Here is a 22,699-nt window from a genome sequence, read left to right on the forward strand (position 1 = left end):
CTTCTGTCTTCTAGAAAAGATGAAGTAATGACCAAAAATTAAATAAAAACTCTTGTGGGAAGAATTAGAAGGGGAATGATTAGCTTAGAAGAAATTTAGCAAATACTCCCCAAGAAATAGAATCCCTGAAAACCATAATAAGTCAAGAGGATTCCATGAAACTGCCAGAAATATTAGGACAAAATTAAATTATTGGAAAAATAGAAAGATATCTAATATCAATAGGTGATATCAAAAATAAGACAGGTCAAAAGATCATGTAAGAATTATTGTGATTCCCTGAAAGCTATGCTGGGGTTTGAGGGGAAAGGGAAGACTGAATACTTTATTTCTAGGAATTTTAAATAAAAAGTGCTGAGACCAATTAGAACCAGAGGGCAAAGAGAGGATAGAAAGCATCCACTGATCATCTCCTGAAAGGAACTCGGAAAAGAAAAGTACAAGCAAGGTCCTAGCCAGAATCCAGATCTCTGATATCAAAGAAAAACTGTAAACACCCAGAAACACTTAAGGTATCAAGGAACTATATATAGTTAGGATCCCAAAAGACCTGGCAGCTTCTAGTAAAAACACAAGGAGATCATGGAACACAGTATTGCAAAGGCAAAAGAGAGAGGCTTAGATTCAAAGATAACTTCCCACAAAACCAAGTAAATCCAATTAAATAGATGACTTTCAAAAGAACTGAGCTGAGAAGGAACTTTGAAATACAAAGAATCCAGAGAAACCTAGAAAGATGAATTTAGCAATTGGAAGTAGCCATCATCACTGCTGACGTTCGAATAAGGGGAAAAGAAAAAAAAATGTCCCTTCAAAACTCATGCCTCGGGGGCAGCTGGGTAGCTCAGTGGATTGAGAGCCAGCCCTAGAGATGGGAGGTCTTAGGTTCAAATCTGGCCTCAGACACTTCCCAGCTGTGTGACCCTGGGCAAGTCACTTGACCCCCATTGCCTAGCCCTTACCACTCTTCTACCTTGGAGCCAATACACAGTATTGACTCTAAGATGGAAGGTAAGGGTTTCAAAAAAAAACTCATGCCTTGGGGGCAGCTGGGTAGCTCAGTGGATTGAGAATCAGGACCAGAGACAGGAAGTCTTAGGTTCAAACCTGACCTCAGACACTTCCCAGCTGTGTGACCCTGGACAAGTCACTTAACCCTCATTGCCTAGTCCCACTCTTCTGCCATAGAACCAATACCCAGTATTGATTCTAAAATGGAAGGTAAGAGTTAAAAAAAAAAAAAACCAAACCCTTCATGCCTTTTAAATCACATTAAGGGAGATAAATAAGAAAATCAGGTCCTAGGCATTGATGGGTGGTTCTCTGAGGTTCTTTTTAATAGTAAAAGAAGGATTGCACTGATGTAGATGGGAGAAAGAAGGGGGAGTAATATATTCCTTATAAATAGAATACCAGAGAAGGATATATGGTCATGATGAGAGAGTGGGCTTCAGATGAACTTCATTCTTTTCTGAAACAAAGGAGAGCCCGAACACACAATTTATTGTAGAAATAATAGCAGTCTGAACAGAAAACTAAGCATGGATGGTAGGAGGAATGGTAAAGAGGGAAATAGTACAGGGAGGGAATAGTCACAAGTACATAAGACAAAGAAAGTTCTTCACCCTCCCTCTTCTGCTAATGGTGTAAGCCATTGATGGGGAGGGTACGTTAAACAAGTATTTTTTTTTAAAGAGGGCCATTGAAACATTTTGCAGTTCACTTAAGGGAAAAGAAATAGTTAAAAATAAGTTGAGTATTGTGGCCTTATTAAGGCATTGTTTTTATTTTGAATTTTTTAGTTGAATAGAAGTCAATCCCTCTGTTTTATGCCATTCTTAAAATATTTTAAGGCATAATGGATAAAAAACATGAATTGATTTACAATCTTGTATTCCATTGGTGTTATAAATTACCTACACAAAATACCTAATAAGATAAAACTATTTTTCAGAGCAGCATTTCTTTTTTTAGAACTGATATTCTTTTGCTACATTCTGAAGCTGATTCTTAGCCAACTTACTGTTGAATCCATTTCTGTAAGATTTATGTGATTCTTAAGGTATATGCTATGTACAACTAATTTTCCATGGTCATAACTCTTCAAGTTGACTTTTTAATTCTATCTAGTCAGAACTGCTTACAGAGAATTAGAGCAGTGTAATAACCTACTGCAAACTCCTGAGGTCACAGAAATTCATGAAACTTGAAAGGTCTGTCCAGCCAGGTCATATACCTCTACAACTTTACAGAACATAGTCATCTAACTTCTGCTTGAAGATTTACAGTGAGAAGAAAGCAATGAGGCAATCCATTTTACTATTCTAATTATAAAGTTTCATCTTATTTCAAGCCTAGATTTGCCTCTACAAGTTCACCTATTTTTGCTAGTTCTTACTTCTGGGACAACTTGACTCAATAGAAATTCTTATGACAACCCTTAGACAGCTATGATATCTCCATTGAGTCTTCTCAAAGGTAAATATTCCCATGTCCTTCCATGAGTGTTTGGCATGAACTCAAGGCCCTTTACTATTCAGCCTGCTTTACTATGAACACTTCAGTTTTTCAGTGTCCTTAAAATGAGGATGTAATATTCCTCATGAAGTCTAGCTAGCATAAGATACAACAGAACTATCATGTATTTATTCTTAGAAGCTATCCTAGGTATACTAATGTATACTAAGATTGAATTAGCTTTTTTGTTTGCCGTGTCAGCTTCCACTAAACCCCCAGATCTTTTTCATATAAACTGATGAAGTCATGTTTCTCCCATCTTGTACTTGTGAAGTTGATTTTTTTTTTGCACCCAAGTTTATCTCTGTTAAATATCATCTTACTTGATTCAACCCAGAGTCTGTCAAGATCTTTTTGGATACTGACTGTGTCAACAGAATATGTTTGGATCCTTGCTGTCAACCAATAGCTTATTCTTCCCAGCTTTACTCCATAGGCAGATTGATAAGCCTTGATTTTTAAAATGTTTAAAAAAAAGGGACAAAAAAAACCAAGCATTGATCCCTGGATAACTCCACTGCAGACCTATTTCCAAGTTATCTTTAAGCCAACTCATGACTGGGCCTAAATGTTCAGTCTTTTTTGAGGGTTGTTTAGCTCTTATTTCCATATGGATAACATGAGAGATTTTGCCAAATTCTTTGCCAAAAATCTAAACAAACCATAGCTACAAAAATATTTCCCTGATCCAACATTCTAATGACATTGCCAAAAAAGAAATAAATTTAGTGTAGAAGAAGACCAATACTTGATGAAGTTCCAGTGATAAGCACTAGAATATTGCTAGGAATCAAAAGTCAAACTCACTAGATAGTGTATATTTTCAAGATTGTATTTTCTCTTTTTTTTTAGATCCAGGCGATATTTCCCATCTAGTCCTATAATACCTCCCCATTCCACATTGTTTTTCAAAGAACATTCCTGATTCACACATACTATTTCTTTATTCTTTGTAGTTCATCTGAGTACCCTCTATCTCCTTACTTTCTTGGTTGCCAGCTCTCTGCTAACTTTTTTTTTTCTGTCATTTCTACATTCTCCTTTGCTGGGAAAAAAAAAAGAACAAAAATCAAATTAATTGAGCAGCTCTTCTCTCATTAGTTATTCAGTTCATTTGTATAAATATTTAGTAAGCACCCTCCACACTCCAGGCTCTGTGCTGAGCGCTGGAGATATAAAGATAAAAACTTCCTTTAAAGAGCTTACATTTTATTAGGGGTGAAAATATATATACAACCTAAGTAAAGGCAAATTGAATACTAAATAATTTGGACTGAATGGAAATCAAGAAAAGTTTCATGTAGATGGCCTGAGCTGAGTTTTGAGAGACACTAGAGATTCAGGAATTAAGATAAGGAATGACTAGTGATTTAAAGCTTGAGAGAGCCTTGCCAAGGCAAGGAATAGGGAATGTAATATTGTATACAAGAATATCAATTAGATCCATAGCCTAGAGCAAGATTTTGAAGGACTCCAAATGCCAATCAGGAGATGCTCTATTTTATCTTAGAGCTAATGGGAAATCACTGGAGGTTCTTAAATAAGGGCCAGGCAGGTTACTTTAGACAGGTCATTTTGCAGCTGCATGGAAAATAGATTGTGGAGAGGAAGGAGGGACTTGAGGTAAGGAGATCAGTTAAGAGGATATGGTAGTCTTCTAGGCCAGAGGAGGTTGCTCCTTTCCCCCATCCACACATGCCTGAGTACATTTCTCTCATCTTCTACCCTTCTGCCCAGCAACTTCCAGTGGGAGTGTTTCCCCTCACCCCTCTGTAGGGTGACAGAGGGCTCACATGTGGTGTGAGGGCTGCAGTTTGGGCACTTAATTGGCTGAGACAGGGAAGACTGTGAGGGGTGATTGAAGTAGATAAAGATTCAGGAGTTTGTTTCCAAAGTTTTAAAATATAAATAACTGGAAGAGCAGTTAATAGAAATAGCACTAATATCAGAAGAGTTGAGAGCAATTAAGTGACACAGTTTTTAGAAAACCAGGCCTAGAGGACCTGGGTTTAAATCCAACTTCACATGATTCCTAGCTATGTGACTGATCAAGTCACTTAACCCTGTTTGCCTAGCCCTTGTTTCTGTCTTTGAGTTGCTGCTAAGACAGAAAGTAAGGGTCTCTCTCTCTCTATATATATATATGTATATATATATATATATATATGTATGTATGTATGTATATACATATATACATGTATATATGTATCAAAAAAGGGTTGAATTTTGAAGGAAAGATGTTGAATTCTGTTTTGGACATGTTGAGTTTGTGATTCTCTCAGGACATCCAGTTGGAAATATCTAAAAGACAGTTGTTGACTTGGAACAGAAATTTAAGGAAAGAATCAGAAATATTAACTGAAGCAAAAGCTACTTTACTGAGTGACATCTAAGTTTTCAACCATTTAATTGGTATGGGGAATTCCTGATGTAAAAAAATCCTTCTAACAGCAATGAAGAGACAATAAGTGACTTGCAATCGTCACATGGGATTCAAAGATTGACTCCACTGCCCCAGCTTCTCTAAATGATTAATTTGAAATAGTTTTTATTACTATCAAATACTTAAGGTACCTAGAAACAGAAAATGTTCCATAATAATTTAGATTATAAAATGTCTTCTAGAAGACCCTGTGAAAGCCATTTCCAATTCATATGCATTATTTCATATTCAGATAGGTGTTTCTGAAATGTTCAAAAAATTAAATTTCTTTAAACATTTTTCTAGATACCTTTTAAGTAACACAGCTCTTCAGATGTAATAAAAGAGTAAATTTCAACTTAGCCTCAATATGAATTATCATGATATTCAGACTTATAAAGTACAAATTAATCAGGTTTTACTGTACTTCCATTATTCTTTATTCAGACTATTCAGAATGTTTTTAGATATTAAATGACTATAATATAATAATACTCAATATATATATTTTTGAAAAAAAAACATTTGTTTTGTTAGTACTTTGTTCCCACATAATATTTTTGTAGAAACTTCTACCCATTTTTTACCTCATCCAAGTTGTTTTTTATACTTTCAGATTTTTATTCTTAAGCACTTCCAATGTCTTCCTTGATCTGGAATTATAGTTCATGGGATCCTAACTATCCTTCCTATGAACTTTCTGAAATCTACTCTCCTAAAATCTAAAGTATAAATCAATTCTATTCCTTTCTTTTCTATCACAGAATCCAGAATATGTAATTTACTCTGCCCTCACTACCTGTGTCCAGGGTTCTCATCATTTCTACCTCAGCAATCAGTTTTTGTCTATTAAAAATCCTATTCAGAATAGAATTTCCCTTAATTGTTTAGTTTATCTTTTGAAGGATAAAACCCTTTTTCAAATAGAATCAAGAAATTACTAGCCCTTTTGCTTTTGGCAGAGAGAAATTCCAGCCCACAATCCCTAAAATTGAAGTTCTCTAATACCAGTATATAAAATTCCACTTATATTCCAAATGTAATCTTTTCTTCAGGCATCTATTTCCCCTTTTTTAATATTACTTCATATTCTTTTTTCCTTAGGTGCTTAAATTATGTTTTACCAAATTGAAGGGTATCTAAGCACCCCAGTTCCATTTAACCACTTGATTTCAGATTACTTTTTCATAAGAATACTGCAATAAAATGGGTGAATGACTTAAACATAAAGAAGGAAACCATAAGTAAATTGGGTAAACACAGAATAGTATACATGTGAGACCTTTGTGAGGGGAAAGACTTTAAAACCAAGCAAGACATAGAAAGAGTCACAAAATGTAAAATAAATAATTTCAACTACATCAAATTAAAAAGTTTTTGTACAAACAAAACCAATGTAACTAAAATCAGAAGGGAAACAACAAATTGGGAAAAAATCTTCACAAAAACCTCTGACAAAGGTTTAATTACTCAAATTTATAAAGAGCTAAATCAATTGTACAAAAATCTAAGCCATTCTCCAATTGATAAATGGGCAAGGGACATGGATAGGCAGTTTTCAGATAAAGAAATCAAAACTATTAATAAGCACATGAAGAAGTGTTCTAAATCTCTTATAATCAGAGAGATGCATATAAAAACAACTCTGAGGTATCACCTCACACCTAGCAGATTGGCTAACATGATAGCAAAGGAAAGTAATGAATGCTGGAGGGGATGTGGCAAAGTGGGGACATTAATTCATTGCTGGTGGAGTTGTGAACTGATCTAGCCATTCTGGAGGGCAATTTGGAACTATGCCCAAAGGACGATAAAAGAATATCTACCCTTTGATCCAGCCATAGCACTGCTGGGTTTGTACCCCAAAGAGATAATGGACAAAAAGACTTGTACAAAAATATTCATAGCTGCGCTCTTTGTGGTGACCAAAAATTGGAAAACAAGGGGATGCCCTTCAATTGGGGAATGGCTGAACAAATTGTGGTATATGTTGGTGATGGAATACTATTGTGCAAAAAGGAATAATAAAGTGGAGGAATTCCATGGAGACTGGAACGACCTCCAGGAAGTGATGCAGAGTGAAAGGAGCAGAACCAGGAAAACATTGTACACAGAGACTAATACACTGTGGTATAATCGAACGTAATGGACTTCTCCATTAGTAGCGGTGTAATGTCCCTGAACAATCTGCAGGGATCCAGGAGAAAAAACACTATTCATAAGCAGAGGACAAACTGGGAGTAGAAACACTGAGGAAAAGCAACTGCCCAACTACAGCAGTTGAGGGGACATGACAGAGGAGAGACTCTAAACAAACACTCTAATGCAAATACTAACAACATGACAATGGGTGCGAATCAAGAACACATGTGATACCCAGTGGAATCACGCGTCAGCTATGGGGGGTGGGGGGCAGGAAAAGAAAATGATCTTTGTCTTTAATGAATAATGCTTGGAAATTATCAAATAAAATATTATTTAAAAAAAAGAATACTGCAATAACACCAAATCAGTCAGCAGACTGATATACATAAAAACTAACTTGAGAAATAAACATTTGAAGAAAAGATCCATCTCATTTCATTTTTAGTGGACCCGTTTGAAATGGTTTCACAATTGTCTCCAGCTCTGCTCATCAACATTCAAATAGGAAAGGACAGCAGATTGGAATAATTCAGTGTTAAAACATATCAAAGTATATCAAGCAAAAGGATTAAAGGGGTAGAGGAGTCTTGCATGTGGAGGTTAATGTACAGTTGAACAGGTTCACTAAGAGAGAAGGTACAGAAAGGGAGAGAATGTAACCAGAGTAGGAATGATGACGTGGAAAATTGAGAGATGAAGGTACATGGTCATGTTGAGAATGATAAGCAGATTTAAAGATCCTGAGGCTCAGGATCTTAATTTTTTACTAGTGAACAAAATTGTTTATTTCATGTTAAATGGGGCATGGAATGTGAAACAGTACATGTAAAACACCTTTGGAGGAGTTAGGTAGCACTAACTGCCGAAGAGGTTCAAATTCACCTCAAAAAGATTTTTTTTTACAGAGCTTCCCAAACTAATTTAATTTTTGAAAGTGACTGAGTTTCAAGAAACCTAGGTCACTAACATATTTCATGATCTAATTTCAATTTGTAAACACAAATACTTTATGAAATATAATAAGACTTTGGTCAAAAGATTCATGTTTTCAAGGGCTAGTCCTTTCTTATAGTCATTTTCATTGAGTCTTTCAATTTCTTTCCAACACTAAGGGCCCTTTCAAATGAAAAGAACCCATATGTTTACGAACTGGTTTTTATATCACAACAATTATATGCTGAAAACAATAAAATATGATCAGAAAAAGGGATTTAGGTGTTCATGAATATGGAAGTGTAGAATACTTGTTGCCAAGATCAAGGCTAGGGCCATTGCTGAGATAGAGTAGAAGAATAAGTCATGTGAAGCAATTAAAAAAAGAGGAACTAGTAAGTTAGTGTCTTCTAGAGAACACTGGGGGTTCACTCTGTATGTTGAAGTTCCCTAGCATGAGGGTAGGAGATGAGGTGGAGAGAAAGAACATGAAACAATCACTGAAGATGGAAGGAGATTACCTTAGGAGTGGTTAGATTAACAGCTCTCAGCATCTTGATTAGGTGATAAATATGGATTGAATGAATCTCAAATGATTGGACATTACTGAGTGTGGTTCAGGAAGAATCTGGAAGTGATGGGGAGCAAGGATTATTCTCACTCTGATGACAAATATTTCTGAAGAGAGTGAGTGTCTAGGGATGTCTTATTATGAAGAAAAGTCTTGGTGAGTGTCAAAAGATGGAGTGATGTAGGACAAGATGAAAGCAATTTTGTTAACTATGGAGCATGTATTCTGTCAAGCACAATGGAAGGGGGGGGATGGGAAGGCTTGGAGTAGGACATTAAGGGAGTAGGGTTCAAAGGGATGGAAATAAAAGAGCAGGCCATAGAGGATATGGGATGGGATTTATAAAATTTGGAAACCAGAGGTTCATAGTCATATGGTGAATACTTCCTATATCTCTTTTCCCTTTTGTGATTAAGCTTTTTGAGAAGGCTGTCCCTAATCATGCCTCTAACTTTCCTTCTCTCATTCTCTTCTTACCTCTCTATAGTTTGACTTCTGATTCAATGAAAACTGTTTTCTCTGAAGTTAACAATGACCTATTAATATAATGGTCTTTTCTCTATCTTTATCCTTCTTGATTTCTGTGCAGTATTTGATACTGTTAGTTACCCTCTTATTCTTGATATGCTCCCTTCTCAAACTGTCCCATTTACCTTTCTACTTTTCTGACACCTTACCCTCACATACTCTGAGTCTAATGACAATGAACTTACTGTTCCTCAAATATGACACTTCATCTCCCAATGCTGTATTTTCAGTGACTGTTCCCCACTCCTGGAATTCTCTCTCTCCTGGCTTATTTTAAGTCTTGGCTAAAAACCCACTGTATAAAAAGCTTTCCCAGTCTCCCGTATTCTATTATGTTCCCTCTGTTGATTATCTCCAATTCATCATGTATATGCCTTGTTTATACATAGTTGCTTTCATGTTATGGCCCTGTTAATGTATGAGCTCCTTGAGAAGAAGGAGTTTATAAAACCTTTTACTTTCACTAGAATGAAACTAATATTTTTTATGAGAGCAATATGATTAAATATCTTCATGTTTTTGAAATTTTTCATTTAATACTTTGTGATAGTGATTTGAAGTTCTGGGTCTAAGTCTTTTTTATTGCATTCTTGGATTGGTTTTACTTCATATATATCATAATTTCTCTAACTTCTGAATGTTATCATTTTCTCCAGAAATTCATCTTCCTAAAAGATCAGCTCTGCTCAGAAACTCAGCTCCTCCCTGTCCCTAGGGTCCCTCTCCATCTAATTTGGAGAGGGTTAGGGGAGGACATCTGGAGATCCACTCCTACATTTCCCATTTAAGGAAGGGATAGGGCTCAGGTATCCTTCTTCCCTTCTTTCCCTTCCCTCACCCCTCTTTTCAGCTTCTTTTTAGCCATTGTTTTCTCATTAGATTGTGATCTCTTTGAGGGCAGGGGCTATATTTGTAGTCTTTAAATAGTGCTTGGCACAGAGTAGGCACTTAATAAACGTTTATTTCTAGTAACTAAATGTTGGAGTGCATTTCTGGTCATGGTTATAACATCTTTGATGTTTATGTTTTTAAAAAAACCCAGCCGAAACCAAAATTGCAAATAGTCTTTATAGTTATAACAAAACAAATTTATGATATTTTCCCCATTTTAACATTTTACACAGAATAAACAGCTTTATTCAGTGCTCTCTAAAATGTTTTTCAGCTTTCTTCACAATTCATATTACTTAATCGGGGTTTCCAGAGTATTTGTAGAAGATGAGATAGATAGGTAGATGAAGATAGATAGACAGATAGATAGATTTTGACAAATTGGTTTGAATAAATTCATAGAATCACAGAAATGAAACTAAGGAATCTCAGAGGTCATCTAGACCAACCCCCCTCATTTTACAGATGAAATCATTAGCCCTTGGAGGTAAAATGAAATCACCCAAGTTTATGCAGTAGCATAAGAGGTGAAACCTGAGTTCCATCACTACATGGTCAGTGTTCTTTTTTCTGTTCCTCACTCTTAGATGTCATGTGTTTTACTCTGGCATTTTATTATGCTTTGCAAAACATCTGGTATTTTGCAGAATGGACTTCAGAGAAGAATGAAAAAATGAGATTAGGCAATTGTTCAAAAATATTTAAATCTTAGTTGTCATTCTTCATTAATATTGATATTTAAAAATGGTTTGAATTCCAATAAATTCATTAGAAAATTTTATATTTTAAATTGAATTCAAGAAGTCTTAAAGTTTAAACAATTTTAGTCATTCTAGGCTCAGGTGAATTTTAGATTACTCATGTTAACAGTTCAGATGGCTAGTTTATATTAAGGAAGTGTTGCCAAGGAGAGTTCCCCATAGACCTTCTTCAGTGCATGGGTAAAACTGATTTACATTTAGAAAATTACCAGCAAGGGAAAGGAAGAAATTCTGAATTATTGAAAACTCTAAACTTAAAATTATTATTTGTGACTTATCATTCTATGTAAGTAAAATTACATAAAGGCTTATTATTTTGAAGTATAAATAGAATTTTCAACCTAATTGCTTAAAAAGCATTGCTAACTAGAATTTCCAGTAGACACCCACAAACATATTTTAGTGCAAGGGTAAAACTCATTTATATTTGGTAGATTAATTATTCTTTTGTAAATAGATGCTACCAAAGTTTGTAAAAACTTTATTGAGAAAATTAAATATTGCCCTTTGCAGCCTTGTGCACATTATTAATTTACACAAATAAGTCTTTCATGCATAAACCTTATATATAAATATGATAAAAGCAAATGTCAGCTGAACCATCATGGGCAGAATGTGACAAATTCTAAAGTAGTGGACACTGATATTGCTGATGTTTTACTATATTTTCATAGTAGTTATTGATATATGAAGTTTGTTTTATCCAGTATGATAGGATTTTTTCTTTCTGCAGAGGGAAAGAATGTGGAATAGTATTGAAGTAAAAAAAGATTCTTAAGTAAGATCCTTAGCTTGCTATATACAGAAGAGACCTTAGAGAATATCTAGTCTACTACCATTTTGTAAAAAGTAAACTAAGATCTAGGTAGTGGTATCTAGAATCCAGGTCTCTTGAACCCTGTTCAGTCATTTTTCTACTATATCATTACAACTCTCTATAGTTTGTATATAGTCAAGAAGCAGGTAATCATAAAATATGAAAAGCATTAGTTCTTTTTAAAACTTAAAATATCCATTTGCAAACATTAGAATTTTAATAGCATCATTCTTATAATAAGTTTTAAAATTATATCCTTTTTCCCCACAAAAAAAAAATATAAAAGGGACCAGACTTCCTTGGAAGAGGGAGAAATTCCTTGGTTGCAATACCATGAAGAAATTGAAAGTAGTAGTGATGAGGAAAATGACCCTGTCAGCCATTTTGTACACCCAGGATTTTTCATGCTGGATGGGAACAATAACCTGGAGGATGACTCCAGTATGAACGAAGACTTAGATGTGGAATGGAGGTATGTATTACATAGTTATGTGGTATAATATGGTTGATTATTTATCAGGTAAGAAGTACTGATATTAAATTATCAAGGTTAACTTTTGAGACCTAGTTATATTTACTAGCTTCTGATGTATTCAAAAGTATTCAGAATCTGTGATTAATAGACACCCTTGAATTTCTATCTTGATGCCCTGAAGGTATTTTTAAAGGGGGTAGGAGGATTTCAAATTTGCTGGGTAGGGTGACTGCATAAATAGCCATACTAATAAGGGCACAGATCCATCTAAATGTTTTAACATTCCTATACAGATACAGTGATAAGAATATTTAATAGGTTATCTTTTCTAACACTGAGTGGCCACAAGTAAATCTTTGACTCCCTCTTCCTCAACTAAAAAACAGGGATAATACTACTTTCCCCTGATATTTTGTATAAATTCTATTCATTTCCAAACATGATACTGTAGAACACTAATATAAAACAATGATTATATTATTATTTATCTAGCCACAATTGCAATTGCTAAGAAAATACAATATCCTTTATAAAAATTAAAGCTTTTTGTTTCTTTTTAGAAATACAACATATTCCTCATTCCATTAGAATTTTTTTCTTCTTGAGAAAATAAGCTTTTTATTGGTCTTTGAACTAAAAAAATAAAGTATTTGAAAAAAGGGATAATGGCTTATATTTTCATATAATTTTAACTTTGAAGATTTTTTACTTTTAACCTCATTCTAATTCATTCTTTCCCTGGGGAATGGATAATGATTTAGCTACTATTTATTGGCCTTTTGGTAATGTCTTTGCAATTACTAAACCCCAAATAATAACACAAGACCTTTGATACAATTTTTAAAAGCTTCTTGACAAACCGTTAGGTTTTTTGATTCACCATTTCATACCAAGGTTTCTGTGAGGGTTTCAATTGAGAATTTTATCATTGACTCAAGCAACCACTTGAATATTATACATTGCGTCCTTGGCACCTGTTGACTTGCAGTTAGTGAATGATGTTAAACTCTGGCTATATGAGTAGTTTAAGTTTTTAAGATCTTGTCAAAGGAAAATATATATATTGGTGCAAATACTCATTGATCAGGTAAACTCTTCTACCTTTAATTATTGTGTTAAAAAAAAAACATGAAATGTTAGCATGTTGGTCATCATTATACTTTAGTCAGGAAAAAAAAAAGTAAAGAAGGCTTTCTTATCCAAAGATTCCTTCTCTTCTTTTTTCTTTTCTCACTTCAATTCAACAAAAACTTGCTTACACTTTAGAAGAGGACGCATAGATAAATTGTAATTTAGATTTCCTTTCTTGTCTAAAAATAGCAGTTTATTCCTCTCTTTTAGAAAAGACTAAATTCATTTGGAAGTGACTACTTTTAAAAATAAGTTTCGTTTATATTTTTTAGAAATCCTTTTTGAAGTTTATTTTTGTCATATTGAACTTAAACACCCACAACCATTAATACCTTCCTATGTCAAGAGTAGAATTATAAGATTGCATATGAAATCATGGATCTCTATTATCTGCAGATTTTTTTGAGTGCAGTGAGGTCTAAAGTATTTAATTAGATCTGGAAGGCCAAGAGAATCTAAGTGAGTTGCCCAGGGTCACGTAGTTAGTGAGTGGTCAAAGTATGATTCAGATTTTCCCAATCCCAAATCCAATGCCCAATCCACTCTACTGCCATATTTGTTCCAAAGTTGATCTGCTTATCTATGTTTCCTTCTAAATCTCCTGTCTGCTTCTATTTTTTTAATGCTTCATTTACACTTTTTTCTTTCTTTGCTTTTTTGGGGGAAGGGGTTAGGGATATCACTATCAATATCCACTCCCACCCCCTTTTCTATCAATATTTTCCCTATGGAATTAGAAAATCTTTTCTTATAGCAAATAAGCACAGGCAAGCAAGTCAGATTCATATATTGTCATATATGTATATCCTGTTCTTCATCTCTAGCCTATCAACTCTCTGTCAAGAGGTGGAAAGCATGCTTTATTATCATTCCTTTGGAATTATGATCAGTCATTGCTTTGATCAAAGTATTTCACATAAGTATTTACACAAATTGAGCCATTCCTAGTTCTCCTCACTTTACTCTGCATTTTTCATACACATTCTCCCAAGTCTCTCTGAATCCATCTCCTTCAACAGAGATTTATGATCTCTGTCCTTCATTTGAATTTTGCTATTCTATCCTTATAAAAGTAACCAATTGGCAGTTTGGTATGGCACAGAATAAATAAATGAATCTAGGTACTATTGGCATTTTATTGTGTTGACAGTGGTCAGACTATGAGTAGTTACTACTTTTCTAGTTACTTAGATCTGTATTTCTACAAAGAGTGTTATAATTATATTTAGAAAATTTCTGAGTGTGTCTTGGTAGATAATCTCCCAGGTGTTTAATATGTTCAACAAGTTTGCCTTGCATATTCCATAAGCTTCATTTTCTTGTCTTATTGCTATAGCTAATTTTTTAGAACTATAGCAAATAAAAATGATAATGAATATCCTATCCATTTTTTTTACCTGAATGACTTTTAGCATTTTTCCATTAGAGACTATTCTTCCTCTCAGTTTTAGATAGTTTATGTAATGTTGAATTTAATTGTTCTTTGAATGCTTGATAGAATTTACCTGTAAGTCCTTCTGGTCCTAGACATTTTTACTTTAAAAATTCTGTTATGACTCTTCTATCTTTTATATGATTTTCTTTCATTTATAATAATTTCTGCCTGGTGTCTTATGCAAGTTTAACTGTGATTCCCTGATCTACTTGTTTTTGACAGCTAGCAGTAGTTTTTCTTTGACCTAGAAATTCTGGATTTTGACTTTAACATTCTTAGGAGTTTTCATTTGGGATTTCTTTGTAGAAAATACCAGTAGCTGTTTTTGATTTTCATTTTACTCTCTTCATCTCAAAAATCTAGTCAGTTTCTGATATAATTTCTCAGAATGAGATATGTATGGTTTTTGGTTGGTTAAGGTTTTCAGAGATTCCAGTCAGTGATTCGTGTTTTCCAGGTCATTTTTTAATAGGAGATATCTTCCATTTTCTTCACTTTTTTTAATCTTTTGATTTTGTTTTGATATTATTATTCCCAATTCTTTCCACCAGAGCTCTTGCTTCATTTACAATCCCATTTTTCATTTCTTTCAGATATCATTGTAGTCTTTGTGATCAAGCCATCTTTTTTAATCTATACTACTTGTAGTTGATATGGAATTATTCTTTTCTTCTAAATTTGCCTCTTAAATGTTTCTTGACTGAAAATTTTTATGTTGGGCATCTTTTGTTTCCTCGTATCTCTAATTAGAACTTGAACAGTTTTACTGCTGCCTCTTCCAATTCCTAAAATAAATGTATTTTAGAAAATAAAACCTTCCCAGGTTTTCTAGATGTTTGTATTAAAATGCAAAAAGTTTCCACTCAGCTCTGATCTTTTTATCAGTAATGTTTGAAACTCCTTTAATTTAATGACAAAATCCCTTTTTTTTTTCTCCTTCTAAGGTAGTCAGTTTGACTGGCTAAGTTTTCTTGGCTATAAGGCTCAGTACTTTGAATTCTTTCTTACTATTTGAAGATTTTCTTTTTTAACCTGGAAACTCTGGATTTTGGTGATGATCCTGGGAGCTTTCATTTGGGAGTTTCTTCTTTCTTATCTATTACTTCTTAAAAGATGGTATCCAGATTTTTATTTTGTCATTCTTTGGGGGGGAAATCTGATGATTCCTAAATGATCTTTGCTTAACATATTTCCTAGATTAAAAAAAAAAGAATGTACCTTACTTTACTTTTTATTCTTTTTTTAAATTTTATTCTAAAATTTTTATTATCTTATAGAATCATATTTTCTGTATGGTCCATTTTATTTTTCAGGGAGTTTGCTACTTTTGTAAATTTTAGTGCTCTACTAAGCTGCTAAGTACATCCAGTTCTTTCTTCTAGAACTCTCATTTCACTTATATCATATTTAATTCTTGCTTCACTTTTTCCTACAATTATTTTTTCTTGTTTGAGGTTCACTGTTAGATGTTATAGAGTTAACATGGGTTCATAATGTCAAGAGCATCAGATCCATATTTCTTTTTATTAGTGCTCTCTTCCATTTCCTCACTTTTCCAGTCTTCCTGAATTAGAGACTTTTTGTTAGGCTTAGCCTCTTGTCTACTTCTGAATGAAATTTTGGGTACTTGTTTGGTTCTAATCTGTATCATATGGGGCCTTGCTACTGTATCTTCTAGATGCAAAGTGGCTATGTTCCTCTAGGACCACAGGAGTAACTGGTCAGTGACCTGCAAGCTTTGCTCACTTCTCTACTTTGCCAATCTGATGGTTGCAAGGCCCTTGAAAGCAGTGCAGAATTAGAATTACCCAACTTGAAGATTCCAAGTGTCCTGGCTCACCCTTGATCTGTGCTTCCTTGCATCTTTTTACCCTGAAGAGGATATATATATATATATATATATATATATATATATATATATATATATATATACACATACCCTATATTTATTTATACCCTAAGTATATAGCTTCAGTCTCAAGGTTTCTTTGGCCCAGCTACATACTGGAGTGTTGTAATGCCTTTATGTAATGCCTGTTGACTTCTAGCCTTTGAAATTCTTAATTATTGTTTCACATAATACTCTATTTTTATCCTTGCTGAAGTAGTTTTGTAAGATCTAGGTTGTTTCTTTCCCAGTAACTTCATCTTAACCTGAAGTTCTTCAGAAGATAGCTCTTTCTTCTAGTGCCAGGTAATATATTCTGGTTTTATTTCTTTTTACAAGCAATGAAGATTCCTTGCAGAAAGCATTTTTTGGGAAAATATATAGCTTGGTAAATTGAATTATATTCAAATTCTAATACTGTTTTTTTTTTCCTTAAAGAGAAAACTCTAGTAAGTTATTTTTAATCAGTATTGTTGCATTTGCTTGAAAAATCAGTTTGTCCCATCACCTATTGTAAGATGTTTCTACTTAACTGTAGCAAAAATGCTAAGGACAAGAATACTTATAGGAATGATTTTTTTTTCTGTTTGTGAGATATACTGAATTTAATTATTTTTAGATTTGGTATCAATTACTGAAGAGAAATATATAGTGGCACACAGTATATTTCAAACATCATCAATTAAACCATATATATTTTAATTTACAAATTAATGTCATCTATCTGCTCAGTAATCACAGTATAACTACAAAATAAATCTCTCTGGATACCTCATAATATTTCTTTATTAAAATCTTACCTATAGGGTAGCTCATATGATTTATAAATAAAAGTTCAAAGTCATAATTTAAAATGTATAAAACTTCTGACTTAAGAAGCCATTGTTTCTTTTCATTACATTTTCCAAAAAAGCTCAATCAGTTTAACTTACTTTAGAGAAATAATAGAGAAAAAGATTTGCTTGCACAGAGGTCAGGCAGAAAGTTGGCATTTATTCTTTTAAAAATAGAGTTTGAGTTATCTTTATAGAGTAGGAATGTCTTTCCTTCTTAAAGACAAATATAGCTTTTAAGAGGTTCTCAATGGTTATGAAAATGAAGGTATCCACTTGTTTTTTTTTTCCTTTCTTGCCTCTATGATAACTTCCTGCTGATATATAAGAGCTGTATGACTTATGGCTAAGTCACTTGCCCTCTCACTGCTTTAGGCTTTTCTAACATTATAGGTTACAGAATTATTTTCAGTCTGTGTTGGTACAAAAGATTTTGTCACCAGGAGTTTCCTAGACCAGTGAAGTTATAGGTCCAGATCCTGCTACTGCCTCTATTTTCCCTACAAAAGTTATAGAATAATAGTAGAATATTTTAGATTCATAAATAAGAGTTTCCTTCTTTGGATTACTACAAAGTATTTGAGTATATTCAAACAAGAATACTATGAATTCTGACATTTGAATGAACAGTCAAAATTTGATTTATTGTGACCAATAACCTATCAAAAATAAGGAGAGAGATATTTCTTTAGGATACTGCTAATTTGTAGCATGGTTTATATTATGTTGTTCTTTCCATATTAATTTGATAGCATTTCTATTTTATTTAAATTTCTATTTTCCAAGGTGTTTGACAATTCTTTTTAAATAGTACAAGTGTTATTCCCCAATTGATTAATGTTCAAAGTATTTAGGGTTAGTTCAGATCAAAGATATGTATAATGATAGGAAAAAATGCTCTAAATCACTATTAATTAGAGAAATGCTAATTAAAACAACTCTGAGGTATCACCTTATACATATTAGCCTGACTAATATTAAAAAAAAGAAAAATGATAATTCTTGGAGATGTGGGAAAATAAGAATACTAATGCATTCTTGGTGGAACTGTGAACTGATCTAACCATTCTGGAGAACAATTTGGAAATATGCCCAAAGGATTATAAAATTATGCATATTCCTTGACCCAGACATACTAGGCCTGTGTCCCAAAGAGATCAAAGGAAAAAGGAAAAGGATCTATATAAACAAAACTTTTATAGCAGCTTTTTTTTTGTGGCAGCAGAAAATTGGAAACTGAGGAGATGCCCATTAATTGGGGAATGGTTAAAGAAGTTATGGTATGATTATAATGGACTACTATTGTGCTATAAGAAATGACAAGCTCAATGATTTTGGAAAAACCTGGAAAGACTTACATTTCCTGATATAGAACGAAGTGAATGTAAGCAGGAGAACTTTGTACACAGTCTAACAGCAATATTGCATGATGAAAAACTGTGAATGACTCAAGATATTCTCAGCAATAAATGACTTATGATGAAAAATACCATTCACCCTCCAGAGAAAGAACTAATGGATTCTTGAATGCACACCAAAAATATACTTTTTTTAACTTTCTTTTCTTTTTTTGCTTCATTTTTTTCATAAAATGACTAATATAGGAAAATGTTTTACATAATTATACATGTAAATTCTGTATCAGATTGTTTACCAGCTGAGGAAGGAGAAAAGAAAAAAGGCAGAGAATTTGGAACTCAAAAAATGTTTTTAAAAGCAATGTTAGAAATTGTTTTTACATGTAATTAGAGAAAAAATTAGATATTACTAATAGAAAATACTGCAAGTGTTGACTTTAAACATTCACAGTATTTAAACCACAGTGTATAATTATAAATTATTCTGGTAATGTCAAACACATTTTACTTATGGTCTGTCAGAGGGATTTCTTTTAATACTCTTAATGAAATAAAAAAAAAAACCCTGCAAAGTTATCATGTCTTATATATGACAAAGGAGTATTGTTTTGATGTGACTATTTAATGACGTAAGCCAAGGGCAAAAAGTTTTAGAAGTTCATTTAGAATTAGTGTTATCAGATCAATCATTTATAATTATACTCATTGAAGTGAACATGCTTCAAAATGAAGTGGAGTATAGATTTCAAGTTACCATATCTAACTTTTTGATATTTTTTCTTCCAAGTGGTTTAGTTACTAAAGTTGGCTACACCTATTCACTTGATTGATTGAACCAGTTTTGTATTATGCAATTACAGAACAGACATTCTTTTTCATAACTTTTTACTATACTAAAGGGACTTTGTCTGATACTGTGGAATGGATTTAGGGAAAAATTTTTACCAATTTTGTTGCTTCAGAAAAGTACTTTATTAAATTTTTCTGCAGTACAAGAGAATGTCCCTGATCAAGGAGATCTTTTACACAATTCAGTCAGCATCAAGGACATGATTATTAGATTTTTCTGCTGGGAAATTGGGGTTTGGAGGAACACTGGGGAAATGAGCTTTTATCCAGAAAAGAAGGATTTTTAAAAATACAGAAATGTTGATGGTTCAAATGAGTGAGTTGATATAAATGACTTCCAGTCTAAGTGATGATGAATGAAGCAAGTACTTAAAAGACAAGAAAAAGTACTAATTTAAATTGATGAGAAGAATTTTTTTAAAGCTCTATGTAATTGAATTCTTATGAGGTGAAATTGTGGAAGGGGAGATTGAAGTTAAGCACTGGAATTAGAGGAAATACAGCTGATCTTTGTCATATTCTGACTTGAATTCCACATGGGAACAAGGAAACAGAGAGGAATTATGTATGGTAAAGACCAAGAAAAAAAAGATAAAATCATTGATTTTATGATAAAATGATAAAAACATAAAACCTGATGACTATATCTATAAATAATATGAGGAGAGTCATAACATTGATAAACAAATAGTCTGACTTGGCAAGCCTCATTCATTAACAGTCAAAAAAAGTCATTGAGAACTATGAAATTATGTAATGGAAAAAATGCCATTAAGTATTAATTGACTTTATGAGGAAGTAGAAATTTGAAAGAATGATTAATGTTTTAGTATTTGTGGTTTTATTAATCACCGAATATTAAGCATCTTTTATGTTCCAAGCAGTGTACTAGGTACAAGATGCATACAAACACAAGAGTGAAACAGACCCTCAAGGAGCTTATTTTGGTTGCACATGTAACAAATTGAGAAAAAAAATACATATGTGATTACTTTTCCTAGATTACTAATATAAAGGTCCCTATAAATGATCTATGAATAAATCCTATCATCCCATTTCATGTGATAATACAAGCGGAAGGCAATGTTGTGTAATAGAAAAAAACACTTGGCTTATGTTAAGAGGCACAGGTGAGAGTTGTCTCAACCATGGTGTAGCTTTGGTGGCCCCTATTAAGTTAATTCAGTCTTAATAGCCTCTATAAAATGGAAATAATAATACTTATGCTATATACCTCACAGGCTTGTCATGTAAACCTTAAAGTACTATATTATTATATGTTTTTAATTATTATTTATATATTAGTTGATAATCTGGGTTTTTTATGAAAATGTTTTATAACCATTAGTTCCCACAAGAGAAATTGACTTAATGCAACTATATTTTGTAATTTTTCCCATGTTGCACATTTACTTTAAATATATGAAATGTAGTTGAGGTGATATAGTTACCTGTAAAGCTTAGTCTCCTATAACAAATTTGTATATCCTTAAATAAATAAACACCCACTATTGTACACTGTCCTAAGTGTTGGGAATACAAAGATAAAGTGAAATAACTCCTGCCCTCAATGAGCATACATTCTAATGAGAGACCAGCATGTGCATATCTTAGGATCAAATAGTTAGATACGGAAAGGTTGAGTCATTGAGTCCAATTTATTATTTTACAGATGAGGAAACAAACCCAGAAAAGTTAAGTAACTTGCCCAGCTTCATACAGCTAGTAAGTGTCCAAGGCAGGATTTGCACTTCGGTCTTCCTGATTCCATGTCCAGTGTTCTATCACTATCCAAACACCTTGTTTAGTTACAGTATAGTTACAAAGTTGATAATGAGCAACCTTAGCTAATAAGACTTAAAAAGTTAAATTACAAAGTCAATAAGGTACTAGCAGTTAGGGGACAGGGAAAGCAAGAAGTAGCATGGGAATCTATTCTCAAAGGAAAGAAGGGATTCCAAGAAGTGAATATGAGGAGGGAGAACATCCCAGTCCTAGGGGCAACTAGTACAAAGAAACGGAGAGAGAAGATGGAGCAGCATGAGTGCAAATTATGAAGTAGGCTGTTTTGTCTAGACCATAGAAAGCACAGAGGGGAATGATATGAAAGGAGACTAGAAAGGAAGGAAGGGGCTAGGTCAGTGGAGAGCTTTCAGTGCCAAACAAAGGAGTTTATTATATTGTCTCTTCCCCATAATAGAAAACAACTGAAGTTTATTGAGTTAGGTGATTAACATACTCAGACTTTCATTTCAGGGAGATCTCTTTGGTAGCTGTATGGAAGATGCACTGCAGTGAGAAGAGGCATGAGATGGAGCATAATTCAGAGGCTATTGTAGGTAACAGGTGGGTGATTGTGTGAGTAGAGAGAGTGGAATGTATCTGAGATATGTCAGAAGCCACAGGATTTGGTAAAGTAGATTGAGTGAGAATGAGGTGTTTAAGATGATACCAGGTCTGTGAACCTGGGTATCTTGAGATTGTGATGTCCTCAGCGGTAATAGAGAAATTCAAAAGAGAGGCAGTTTTGAAGGTAAAGGTGAATTTTATTTTGAACATGTTGAGTTTGAGAAGCCTATGAGACATATAGTTTGAACTGCATGGTAGACAATTCACATATGGGACAGGAACTCAGAACAGAGACTAGAGATAGATATATAAAGATCTGGTAGTCATCTGTATTGAGATAATAATTGTACCCATGGAAGTTAATGAGATCATTAGTGTAGAGAGAAAAGGATAACCCACAGTTAGTAGGAATTATCTAGATGAAGATCCAGTGCAGGAGATAGATAGGAAAAATAAAGAGAGAACAATGTCAGGAAAATTCAGGGAGCAGATATTCGTGATTAATGACCAATATAAATACCAATACCTAAAATAACTTTTCTGAATATAAATGCAACGAAGCCTTAATACAAAAGAGTCTGTGGTATTTCTTGCTACAAACTTTGTATCTTAGATGTCTTCATAAATACTTGGTAACTTCAGTAACCTTGGATAGTATACAAAAAAGACCAGGCTATGAGGAGTTGCTTCCCATTTCAAAAAAAAAACCTATAGTGGTTTAAGGTTTCCTTACAAAACCAAAGAAAATTCAAGCTAGAAAATTATTTTTGTTTTGAAGTTTTCAATCCTAATCATA

The 22,699-nt window shown here is 33.4% G+C and overlaps 1 protein-coding gene across 14 annotated transcripts in view; it reads left to right on the forward strand.

The window, feature by feature from the left end:
* The window catches only part of PJA2 (praja ring finger ubiquitin ligase 2), a 91,400-nt gene that overhangs the window by 56,549 nt on the left and 12,152 nt on the right, over window positions 1-22,699 (forward strand). For 6 of the 14 annotated variants that reach the window (XM_056824710.1, XM_056824715.1, XM_056824717.1 and 3 more), the window contains exon 5: window positions 11,872-12,057. The exons of 3 other annotated variants lie outside the window; for them this stretch is intronic. In XM_056824710.1, coding sequence (XP_056680688.1) covers window positions 11,872-12,057 — 186 coding nt within the window. Of the gene's footprint in view, window positions 1-11,871; window positions 12,058-21,810; window positions 21,901-22,699 lie in introns of all 14 variants that reach the window. 5 more of the 14 variants (XM_007486488.3, XM_056824707.1, XM_056824708.1 and 2 more) reach the window with 2 other exon arrangements.

The sequence above is a fragment of the Monodelphis domestica genome, chromosome 3, assembly GCF_027887165.1.
Source record: "Monodelphis domestica isolate mMonDom1 chromosome 3, mMonDom1.pri, whole genome shotgun sequence".
NCBI classification, from domain to species: Eukaryota; Metazoa; Chordata; class Mammalia; order Didelphimorphia; family Didelphidae; genus Monodelphis; species Monodelphis domestica.